The sequence below is a fragment of the Leptosomus discolor genome, chromosome 1 (genome assembly GCF_034619465.1).
Source record: "Leptosomus discolor isolate bLepDis1 chromosome 1, bLepDis1.hap2, whole genome shotgun sequence".
In the NCBI taxonomy this organism is placed as follows: Eukaryota; Metazoa; Chordata; class Aves; order Leptosomiformes; family Leptosomidae; genus Leptosomus; species Leptosomus discolor.
The window spans coordinates 180,239,557-180,251,303 of NC_141391.1; the positions used below are offsets into that span (position 1 = coordinate 180,239,557).

Here is an 11,747-nt window from a genome sequence, read left to right on the forward strand (position 1 = left end):
CATAGGTGTAGAGTGTTTGCAGAATCAAGACCCATACCCCTAAGATCCCAAAGGCAGAGTCTTACAAATTTACCCCAGGTGAAACCTAATATGAACCATGGAAGAGAAAGGTTAATACCACGCTGCAATGCATGACAGTCATGTTGTAACCAGTGGCCTGCCACTGATGTTTATTACTGTGTCACACTAGTTACAGTAAGGCTAATTGTACTGTAGAAGACAAACATTTTAAAAAATAAGTATAAAAACTTAAAGCATTGTCCCCATGTTTTTATAAAAACAAAATCAACATTTCTTACATTTAAAATGAGTGCTGAAAGATACAAATGAATAAAGTTATTGAGCAAATAAAAATGTATTTCTGAGCTACTTTTTCATACAAATAAGGCTCAGCCACATTGTATCTCTCATATTAACAGCATTGGGTTTTTCAAACTCAGCTAACGAGTTTTGGCAACACTGTTCTTTGCTGAATATTCCCATTGGCATCTGTCATCTGTGCCAAATTAGTCCGCAGTTTCGAAGCTGAGCTTGAAGTCGGAGGTAACTTGGAAATCGACGTTATAGCACCAGTGCTCTCTGTAATTCTCTTTGCCGAGGCCTTTTCCCCAGTCGGAGGCTTTGGCAACCGTCTCCTTAGCCAGGGATGCCGCAAAGCCTGGCTCGGGGTCATACGGATAGCAGGATCCCATTCTAAACACTGTTTTAAGAAGTCAAGGAACAGGGGATCATCACATCCCTTTAATGCATTACCCCATTCTCTGCTCTCTGGTGGGCCACGTAGTTTTCCCCTCCGAGAGCGTCCACCATTAAGTATTACAGAGCCATCAGACAAGGTTGTGATGCTGCAATAGCGGGGATAACCCTTAGAGCTCACGAAGTTTTTGGCTCGCTTGGATGAATCTAAGAGTTTTGGAGAAGGCATGCCCAATAGCTCAATCATACAAGCCAGCTGGTCTCCTTCATCTTCTCCAGGTAAAAGTGGATAACCAGTGAGAAGCTCTGCTAGAATACAGCCCAAGCTCCACATATCTATGGGCATCCCATAACGAGCACCGAGGATGACTTCAGGTGCACGGTAAAAACGTGACTGTATGTAAGTGTAGACACGCTGATGCTCATAACAACTTGAGCCAAAATCAATCACTTTAATACCACTTCTACCCTGTTGCTTCAACAGAATGTTCTCAGGTTTAAGGTCACAGTGGATGATTCTGTTTTTGTGCAAAGCATCCAAGCACTGTAAAATTGAGTGGGCAAACTTGCGGACCAAAGGCAGGCTGAAGCCCTGAAACTTGTTTTTCTTTATTAATTCATACAGGTTCATGCTCAGCAATTCAAATGTCATGCAGATATGGCTGCGGAATGTGAAGTTTTCCAACATGTGAATAACATTCATGTTGTTATCCTTATCTTGTTTCCGGAGATGCTCCAGGATCTTAATTTCTTCCGCAGCTTGGCGGTGGAAACGTTTTTCATTTCTCACCATTTTTAGCGCCACATGCTGATGCATCTTGTGATCGTAGGCCTTCACCACCTGCCCAAAGCTTCCTTTCCCTATAACTTTCAGGACTTCATACCTGTACGCAATATGATCATGGGGTACTTGTATATAAGACCCTTGGTCATCATCATACCCACAATTGTTTGAACCACCAATCACACCTTGCCGCTTCTTTGCATTTGGACCCAAAAAGTATATTTCAGGGTAGCTAAAAATCTCATGATGCTCAAAAGCTGTTAATTTTTGCATGTATTGCTTCATTGCCTGCTCTGGTGTCATAACGGAGGCTTTAACCTTCCCTGTTCCATCTGTAGATTTTAAAGAGCTGGAGCTCCCTTGTCGTCTGTGAGCACTCTCTGACTGTCTGTCCTGAACCACTGGCAATCCAGATTTGCCTAGCGTTGTAAGTCCATTTGGCTGTGTCGTCAGAACTGTCCTCTTGTTACTATTATCTTCAAACAGTTGCTGAACCTGGATTTGTCCATGGCTACCAACATGGAGGTGCTCATTCATTGTGTGCTTACTGCCTCCAACCTAAAATCGAAAATACATACCCAGTTAACAAGGAAGGCAAGGACTCCATGCTTCACCATTCATTCTGCAACCCGCCATCCTGCCTACATCACATCAAAACTAAGTATTTTCTTAGAAGTCAGTTGGCTACAGATAATCTAAAAAATACTGCACATATGCTGTGATACTGCTAGATGCTAGTAACTTTTCCAGATCCTTGTTTCTCAAATGCCACTTTCATGACTGTCTAAAATGTTTGCAACAAAGCAATCACAGATGTGCTACCATCGTAAGCCAACAGTTCCTCCAAGGAATCTTCAAGGCAACAGTCCTGTAACATCAACAAGTATGGGGGACATCAGACTTTACAAAACACAGTAGCAGTTTTATTGATGCTGGAGGTCAATATATAGCGCCTGCTAGAGCTTACATGGCTAAGGCTCTCCTACTGACCTGTTCTCAGAAATCAAGACTTTAACCTGTTCCTAAATTTGCTGTATATCAAAAGCTCCAGATACAATTCTAAGCAATAAGCAATGTGCTGTGACATGCACAAAGAGGAAAAGAACCTGCACATTCCTGAAGTTCAAGAGATGCCATTTAATGCTTGCGATTGAGACAGTCACTATTCAGCACAGCATTCAGATCAATGAAGCATAAGCATATCCTTTAGCACCTTCCCAAACCAGTCTCATAACAATTTTTAACCAAAATGAGATTTGGGGCCTGAGGCAGACTTGAGTGGAAAGAAAATCTTTGCCTTGAAGAACATACAAGTAACTTTATTTTAAAGGAATGGAGAAAAGGATTAGTCTATTTTAACAATTACATTTGTTCTTGACAGTTTTCACAAGGGAGTAAACAGCAGCATTCAGTGTTTTCAAGCAAAGAAACACCGGAAGTACTGGGGTGTGAAAATAACTATTGCTCAAAACCTGTTATTTTTAAGGAGAACCAAAAAATTTACAAGCATATACTTGCTATTAAAATAGCTGTCCTTAGAATCCCTCATTTGCTCTAAGGTAGAGGATAATTAGTTTGTCTTCTGCCTGGTCTTATACAAACGTGGGAAGAATTCCCCTGCTGTCGCTCCAGCTGACTCATCTCAGCCTTAATATTTATGCCAAATTACTAACCAAAAGTTCACCGATACTGTCAAACAGATGATCAAGTCAGGGTTGAGAGCACTTTTAATCTGAACTTTATTTTTTCTAGGCAGCTAAGGGTAACACATTCCCTGTTCACTTAAGGTTGCTGAAATGAAATCAGAAAATGACAGTTGTGTGCTGTGATATGAGACAATGAAATCTGTGCTGCACCCGCAGCAGTGCTTCCTAATGAGAAAACCAGGACACGCAACGCAGACTCTAGCATACTGTGTGCTTCTGTTAAGGTATCAGTCTGATATGGCAGACGCATGTTTTTGTAAATTCAGTAACTTGTTCCCAAGTAGTAGCCAGCTGGACACCAGCTTCACCTTTGGATAACATTTTGAAATTTGCAGCTCTGAAACTCACACAATGTGAGAACAAGAGCTCTCAGGGATTGCTTGTGCCGAGTTCACTGCTCTTCTGATCCCATTTTGACTCACACTGAATAACTGGTCCATCTTATTTCATCATTGCATTGTGTACACTTATTTGTAGAGCAACTTGGGCTCACACTATCAAATTTGATCAATCTCAGAAAAAGCATTACCACACAATAGAAATTCTGAGCAAAGATGTTTGTAACATTTAAGCACAGTGAAGACATACAGGATATTGACATTAATTCCCTTCCTAGTTTGATGTCTCAAAAGCACCAGGAATTAAATCAAGAGGACTTAACAAGCCTATCATGCCTACAGGGAATTCCTTCATATCAAGTTTGAAGCACACTGCACTAACAGTTTCCTGAAGGTTGCCCTGATCCTCTACATAAACAGCAGTTACTGAAAACGAAAAAAGAAAATTCAGCCCCCAGAGCTGCTACATATGTGATGCACTTCAGAAGAACTGGATCTAGTTAGTAAGATATGTCAGAGGTTCAGCACATGCAGTATTGCAAAACCACATAAGTAATAAAAGCACAATGAAGCAGCAGAGTAACTGTACAGACTACAAGCACTCAAGCTAGGAAATTCCAGGTACAAACATTCCTTCTGCAGCACTGGTTGAACAACAAAGCAGAACATATCTAGACAAATGGGAAGTAGATAATAGTAACGTACAGACAATGACAAAGAAAGGGCATAGGGGAGAAAACCATCTTTATGAATTTCTTAAATCAAGTACTCATTGCCACAGTTCACACTAGAATTAATTTTTTTTCTTCACTTGAGTCACCTGTTTTCAGAGTTACCGATTTTCTGCCCTTCCTAAGCACTGCTTGCTTCAATAAATGTACTGGGGAATTCTTCAAACTTCAGTTATTTGCTTTGTATCAGGGCTTGGAAAAAACCCAAACAGGTATCCACTTTCAACAGAACAAGAGTTCTTGTTCCTAAAAGCATGTTTGCAAACACATTCTCATGTGTAAATCACGTAGCTCTGCTTCCTGCACCTTCAGGCAGCCTCATGGTTTCTCCTGCTGCTCACGGGTTGGCTTTTTTTTCCAAGCAGCAGAATGAAATCACCAGCATTATCCCAGCTTCACCCCAAATCCAAAGTGACCGGTTTTGCCAGTTTCAGTCAGCTGCTGCTTGGGAATGCAAATGCAGATGCAGACAGTAGCACTGGTTTTCTTTGTGGAAGAAAAGACGAAATTAGCACAGGCTCTATTCCAAAAGCTGTGGGGGAGAAGAGAGCCCACTTTTCTTTCAAAAACCCCAACAGGAGTTTCAGAGCTATCAGACATATCACAACCACAAAGTCAATATGAAAAATGGACTTTTGTCATCTCAGGGTACTGCCTGCACAAGAATTACCACCTCTTTTTCTATTTCCAACCTGGATGAGGGTTGGATTCTCACCAGTCCTTTGCTCTGCCTATCTACTTCTGGCTACCGGGCATCTGAGATTGATGTCAAGTTCAGGCCTGCACTGCTTACAAGCTCCACAGGCTTCACCAGTGATGCTGTAAGTTCCCTGAACCACAACTAATGGGCTTGGGAAGCTACAAAGGACTACAGCCTTCTTAGTCCAGTACCAAACTGTTCACGGTACACAGAAGCTCCATCAGCCTTCACCCAAAATCATAGGCCTGAGAGGTTTATAACATGTCTCCCTTTTGCTTCTGCAGACAGGCCTGTAAATTCCAGAACCAATAATCGAAACAAATGACAACTTGCATGCACTCATGCAGCTTTCTTATTATATATTTTACTGTCTGTCCTCAGACCCATCTACACCTTCAAAGATTTACATATTTTTACAGGGCACATCTTCAAAAACTTACTGTTGTACATATCTCTCCATAAAACATTCGGATTGAAGTAACAGGTAAGCTTGAGCTCAAAGAACTAATCTTCCTGAATCTTCTGGCAACATCAATTGCAAAACAGCAGATGTTACAGTGCTTTTCTTTCCTCTCGCTGTAGTTTTTCATAACTCCAAAATTGCTGCTACGATTTTGCTTTAACTTTGCTTTGCTCAGTTTATAGAAGTTGATGGCTATGCCAAAAACCTAACCTTTGAAGAAGAGACACCAGGCAACAGAAAAAAAAACAACAACCCCCACACTTTTTTTTTGGGTGGTGGGACTGTTTGAGGTTTGGGTTTTTGTTTTCACAAATGGGTTTAGGGACAGAAGTAGAACAGTAACTTACTGTACTTAGACTACAGACCTGTAACAACATAGAATAGTGTAAAACTGAATCCACTCTGCTAACAAGAAGGCAAACTGATTGACAATTCCTTTGTGGTAACACTCAGCCAATGTAATGGTCTGTTTCAAGACCTTCTACAAGACTATGACTATAGGATTGAACATCTGCTCAACCGTATCTTCCAAAAGCATCAAGACATTATGTAGTTGTACCATATTCCATCTTTGTAAAAGTCACTTGGTGTGATATTAGCACCCTCTAAAATTATCCAAAACAGACACATGCTTCAGCTATGTATTATTTCATTTTGAGCTAAACCCCAGAAAGATCTTGTTGTCAATCAGAACTGGAAAGGTTTCTAAAATTAATCTTAATAATAAAGCAATCACGATGGTCTGCTGAAATGCTGCACAGGAATAAGATGGCTTTATCTGCTATTACTTTGCGTAGATGAGGACAAGGGAGAAATAGTGTTTCAAAGCAGTAACTTAATTACAGAATAAACATTACACTCTATATCCCTTTCTTTACAGCATTTCTGGGCATGCCCAGTTTCAGCCTTACTGTGTCTAACATGCTAGAGGCATACAGCATCAGGTGTAGCACGCTTCACTGCCTATTTTGTTGACTACAGCCTGAGCAAATGTACAAAAGGCCTTTTTTTTCCTTGATAAATGAATTCAACAGCATTCCTCTGTTCAGAACTAAAAATAGCTGCTAATTAGCACGATAACAATAATGCACGATTATCGTAATGGTTTTATTATGAGTATGTGTTTTACACACCGAAAAAGACTAAGCGCCCTTGTCCTAAAGAGCTTGTGGCTCAACATGAGCTGTAGAAAAACCACACCACTCAGATTTTTTGCTGCTGTCATATCTGGTCCATATAAGCTTATTTTTTGAAAAGTTAACATCGACTTTATATAGCAAATATTTTCACAGACAGAACTATGCCTCAAGAGTGATACTGGTTCATAAAGTTTTTTCCTCCTGTCAGGACTATGCAGGTGCTGTAAGCCTGAATACTTCTGGGACACCCTGCATGTATTACACATGTTGAAACCAAAGAGGATAGTGCACACTAAATTGAACCCTTCAGGTATGCTGAAGTGTACACCTACAAGAGATGTGCCCAGACGTACTGCAGTCCCCACAGCACAGCCACCAACTGTTGGAAGCCAAATTTCAGAGTTGCCCCATTAAAAGTTAAGATAGCTTCATATTCCCCCTAGAAACAAGTTTTATATAGAAGAAGAAACATCCAAGGAAATCTAGATCTAGCAAAGTCCAGGTCATGACTGTGTATTTCCACTCAAACGTGAGAGCATTTCTGTGGCAATTTACTACAAGAAAACACCACAATAGGACGGTATTTTCTTTGTTTTTACCTGCTTTAAAGCATCTGCTCACAATAAAAATTTGCAGCATGTGACCCACCAGATCTTCATGTTAACAGAGACCAGGAATCTCTGTTCCATTATAATGTACATTAATTTTTAAAAATTTTTAGATTTAAAATTTTTAAGATTAGAACTGAATGACTAATGCAAAAGTGTATGGAAAGGCATTCATCCCTGGTGGCAAAAGAGAACAGGTTTGTGGTACAGAAATTTAGAAAGGGCTTGAACAGAGAGGGCACTGAGTCACGCACTGTAAATGGGTTGTTGTTACAGTACTAAACAGGAGAAGACAAAGATTAAGGCTGCTTTACTGCAAGAGAAACAGGAAGAATGCAGAATGCAGGGATATATGCCAAATAAGAACAAACAGAGATGGAGGTAGGCAGAAGACACAGACAAGAGTCTGGGAGAGGGACTCACAGATGGGTGGGGATTTACACAAGCAGAGCAGCCAGCAAGCAAGATAATCTCTACTGCGGCAAGTCAAGTGGATGTAAGAACACCATAATGAAACAGGAGAGAGTGAATAGAAAAAGGTTCTGATCACCAAGGCAAGAACTTTAGACTTCAAAAGAGAAAGCAATGACTTTGGAGAGGAAAATGAAGAGGGGTTGGAAATGAGTTCATGTTTTCCACCATGAGCCAAAAAGATAGTCAGGGATGGAAGCAGACACGAATAAGCCTAGGATGAAGCCACAATTTTTTAGAACATAAACAAACCTTTCCCTGGTACAATACACAACAGCCTGCTTAGCAACAAAGGTTGCTGTGATTGCACAGGCTGCAGACAAAACCTCTGTCCTGTTATACGATGCCTGCATAAAACAGCATCTTCTTCCCCTCTACCCATGCTCTGCCACGGTATTAAATTCTACCAAACAATGAAACTTCACTTGAAAATAGGAGACAACAGACCACGCGACTCACTACTGCAAGAAATATGGCAGGTAATTATTTCTTCTGTCTGAATTAAGAGAAAAACTTTTTAGCTTAAACAAAAAAACTACCTTCAATATCAGTCTCTCTTCACAACTATTGTATACACAATGCACACACTTAGATCCAGACACCATCAAGTTCAACCACTTAAGCAAACTACACCTTCTGAAAGTCTGAAACACAAAGAGAAATACTCCCAATTTTTATCTGTTACAGAAGTCACACAGATACAATACGGATGAAAGCAGAATAAGCAAATGAATACAAAGAAAGAAAATTATTTAAGAAAACTGAAATGTTCTATTTCAAACAGGTCTGATTGGAGGAAGTAGCGGGATGCAAAACCAATGGTTTCAATCAGTCAGTGTCAGATGAGGTCAGTAGGCTTGAAGTTTATAGAAATATCGCATAACAGATACAGCTCTTTTTTTTTTTTTAGGTTAAAAACCAGCATTCTGATGTCACATCTGATCCTTACCACAGAAAGTTATGTTAGCCAACCACATAATAACCACCTACAAAATTCAGAAAGGCAGTCTGAGCTATTTCTGTAATAGTACCCAAGGCTAAATAAATACTGTAGAGTAGGCTCTGTATGACAAAGGAAAGGCAGAGCTTGCAACAGTCAGAATCTAGAGGGACATGAAACACAGCAATATAATGCTTGATCACCCCTGTGTGCTTCTGTATTTCATCTCCATGTATATATACACATGCATATATGCTATACATAAACATAGGCACACATACACAACAATATATGTATAAAAATACTTGAAACACAGAAACGTAACACTCGAACACCCCTTGCATGCTTTCATAAAGACTTCATCTTTATATATGTATGCATATATGCACAGACACTATATATAATATAGTATATGCTATATATATATACACACACACATAAATTATGTATAAAAATACCAAAGTTCTGTGCTTCCAAAATTAGTAAGTAGTGCCAGACATATACCTGGACTACCATGCTTTCACAGATCCTAAATTAAGTCTGGGCTCTGTTACATGGGGGCCTCTGTTATCTGTGGGCCCATCTGTATGTGCAGTTTCATAATCAGTGTCCAGGCTGCTTGTCTATGTTCCTTCTTTTTCTGCTTTTATAAAAAAATTAAGCTGCTGTCCCAACTCTAAAATCAACCAGTGCTTAACTGGTATACAAATGTGAAAAAATCAGCCTTTGATACTAATGAACAATTCAGATATATACCCCAGCTACATAAATATACAATGATGTTGATCTCAAGTACGCAGCTCCACCTTGAATTTGCAGAATATTCATCATTCCTTTTAAGAATATTCTGCATACCCTTCTTTTTTTTTAATTTAAGCCAATTCTTTCTATAAATGGATTTGAATAAGATGCTTTTACCCCTGAAGCTACATAGAAAGTCACTGAAACACTAATATCTAAATGCGTAGTTTCACCTTCCACTAGCCCATAATCACATTACCATTTAAAGCTCTGCCATATGTTTACGAAGATAGTATGTAAGCATCCATGAAGAACTCATTAATTCTAAGAAAAGTATGCCATCAATGCCTTTCAGGGTCAGTATGAAATCTTTCATAATTTAAAAGGAAATGTATGCAATAAAAATTCCAGACATTTAGCATTAACATGACAGCATATAGACCCCTCTCTCTACTCTTTCATGCCTTCAGGACAGAGGTACCCTCTCTCATCCATATATAGTGGCATACTTGGGAAGTTTCATTCCTAGTAGATTAACTAGGAGTGGGAGATAATGTGAGATATCACAGAACCGGAAAATAACATCCTTTTCATGCCATCAGTGCTTATTTCTTTAGGTAAACTACTGCAGCAATAAAGTCGGATTCATCCAATCATTGTCCCTGACTACAGTGATAGCTCTTTCTAGGGAAGACAGCTATCAGCCTCAGCTAACCAGACACATAAGGGGAGTGCAGCCTTCATTTTTCACCACAGTTCATGCGACCCTTTAATCACAGTGATTAACCTCATTGCCAAAATAATGTCATCTCAAAAAATGCATTTACCAGAACAGGCCCTCTGTGCGAGTGTGGAAGATCGAATTTGTCACTGAGAACGAGACACAAAACCGGACTGAAGGGGGGCTGGGAAGGGGGAGGAAGGAAGCTGCTTCTCAGTGCAGTCACAGGGTCCCAGCCTCACAACAAACATGTACATTTGATCGGAGTCTGAAAAATCAAATGCACTTTGCTCAAGAGACAAACGCCTCGCTAGGCGGGCCGAGGAGCCCGCAGCGGCGGCGCCTCTGCCCTCTCCCGCCCCGGGGTGCCCGTGAGGACTTGGTCCCGCCGCGGGGGACGCCCGGCGAAAGGAGAGCGGCGGCGGCGGCGCGGCAAACCCCCGGGGCCGGACGCCCCCTTCCCCGCCCCGACCCCCCGCCCCGTGCCCGAGCTCACCGTGTGGGAGGCGTTGCTGGCCCTGAGCGGCGGCAATGCGAGGGGCGACGGCGGGCCGGTCCCAGCTCCTGCCCGGGAGACCCCTGCTCCGGTGCCCGGGGAAGACTGCAGCGGGCGGCCGCTGTCCCCTGCCCTGCCTGCGGAGAGCAGAGGGGTGAGCGCGGAGGGCGGCGGTGGCCCTTCAGCCAGCGCGGCCGTCGGGGCGGCGGCGGCCCGCGGCCCCGGCACCGCCGCCCGTCTTGCTTCAGGCAGAAGCCATTAAAAGCTAATCACCGCCGCGGAGCACACACGCACGGATCCAGCTAATAGCGCGGGCGGGCCACGCTCGCCCGGCTAAACCCTTCATCCGAGATTAACCCGCCACCGGCAGGCGCCTAACCGGGAGAACAAGCCGGCTCTGCCCCGCACACGCCTCGGGGCTGGACGGCCGCCCGACCCGCCCCCCCACTTCCCCGAGCCGTCTGGCCCGGCGAAATCCCGGCGCCGACGCGGACCCGCCAGGAGTTCACAAGTCTGCAGCGGGGAGGCGAGGCGAGCACCGCTGCCCCCTGTCAAACGCAGCGATTCCCAGTTTCTCCTGGGTCGTTTTTCTAAGTGATTTATCCTTTTTTCTTTCTTTCTTTTCTCCCCCTTCCCCGAGGCGAACTCGCCACTCCGCACAAGAGCGGCACGCCGGAGCCCAACGCACAGCCCCCCGCCGGCCCCCCAGGGCTGCCGGGGTGGATCATTGTTCCGACAGGCACGTCCCCGCTGCGGCGGCAGCTGCGGGGGCAGCCACGGGGCGCCCGAGCCTCGCCCCCACCCCCCCGCCCCAGCGCCGCACAGCCCGGCCCGCTGCGGCCCGGCCCGGCCCGGCCCAGCGCGGCAGGCAGGGTCGACGCGGGGAGCCCGCAGCCCGGCGCGGTGGCGATCGCGGCGGCCCTCTCCTTACCGGCTGGGTAGGCAGCACCAGCGGCGGCGCTAGCTGAGGGTTTTCTGGTTAACATGGCCGCTGGAGAGGAGGGAGAGGAAAAGGCATGTCAGGGTGGCTCTCCTCCGCTGCTCCTCGGCCTCTCCGGTCGGCGGCTGCCTCTCTTCTCCGATCAGCTACACCCAGACCCAGACACGTCCTCCGCTGCATCCCCCTGGCCCCGGGCCGGCCGGACAGACCCTCCAACGGCCCGCCGTCGCCTCCCGCCGCAGCAGCAGCAGCAGCAGCAGCAGCCGCGCCGCC

The 11,747-nt window shown here is 43.9% G+C and overlaps 1 protein-coding gene across 2 annotated transcripts; it reads right to left on the minus strand.

Annotated features, from left to right (window-relative positions):
- Positions 1-436: 436 nt before the first annotated feature.
- On the minus strand, positions 437-11,520 carry DYRK2 (dual specificity tyrosine phosphorylation regulated kinase 2). Of its 2 annotated transcripts, XM_086472001.1 has the most exons (4): positions 11,466-11,520; positions 10,535-10,671; positions 3,394-3,402; positions 437-2,038 (listed from the first exon to the last, which is right to left on the minus strand). In XM_086472001.1, exons 1-4 carry the CDS (start codon positions 11,518-11,520, stop codon positions 437-439), a joined length of 1,803 nt encoding a protein of 600 aa, XP_086328127.1. The 2 variants fall into 2 exon arrangements, with proteins under 2 accessions (XP_086328127.1, XP_086328135.1); XM_086472009.1 differs by lacking the exon at positions 3,394-3,402.
- Between the last annotated feature and the right edge of the window lie 227 nt (positions 11,521-11,747).

Excerpts from the sequence above, each read along its gene's own strand:
- DYRK2 (XM_086472001.1), bottom strand. The coding sequence starts at position 11,520 with ATGTTAACCAGAAAACCCTCAGCTAGCGCCGCCGCTGGTGCTGCCTAC. Across the intron at positions 10,672-11,465 it reads TGGTGCTGCCTACCCAGCCG|GCAGGGCAGGGGACAGCGGC; the intron begins GTAAGGAGAGGG and ends TGCTCTCCGCAG.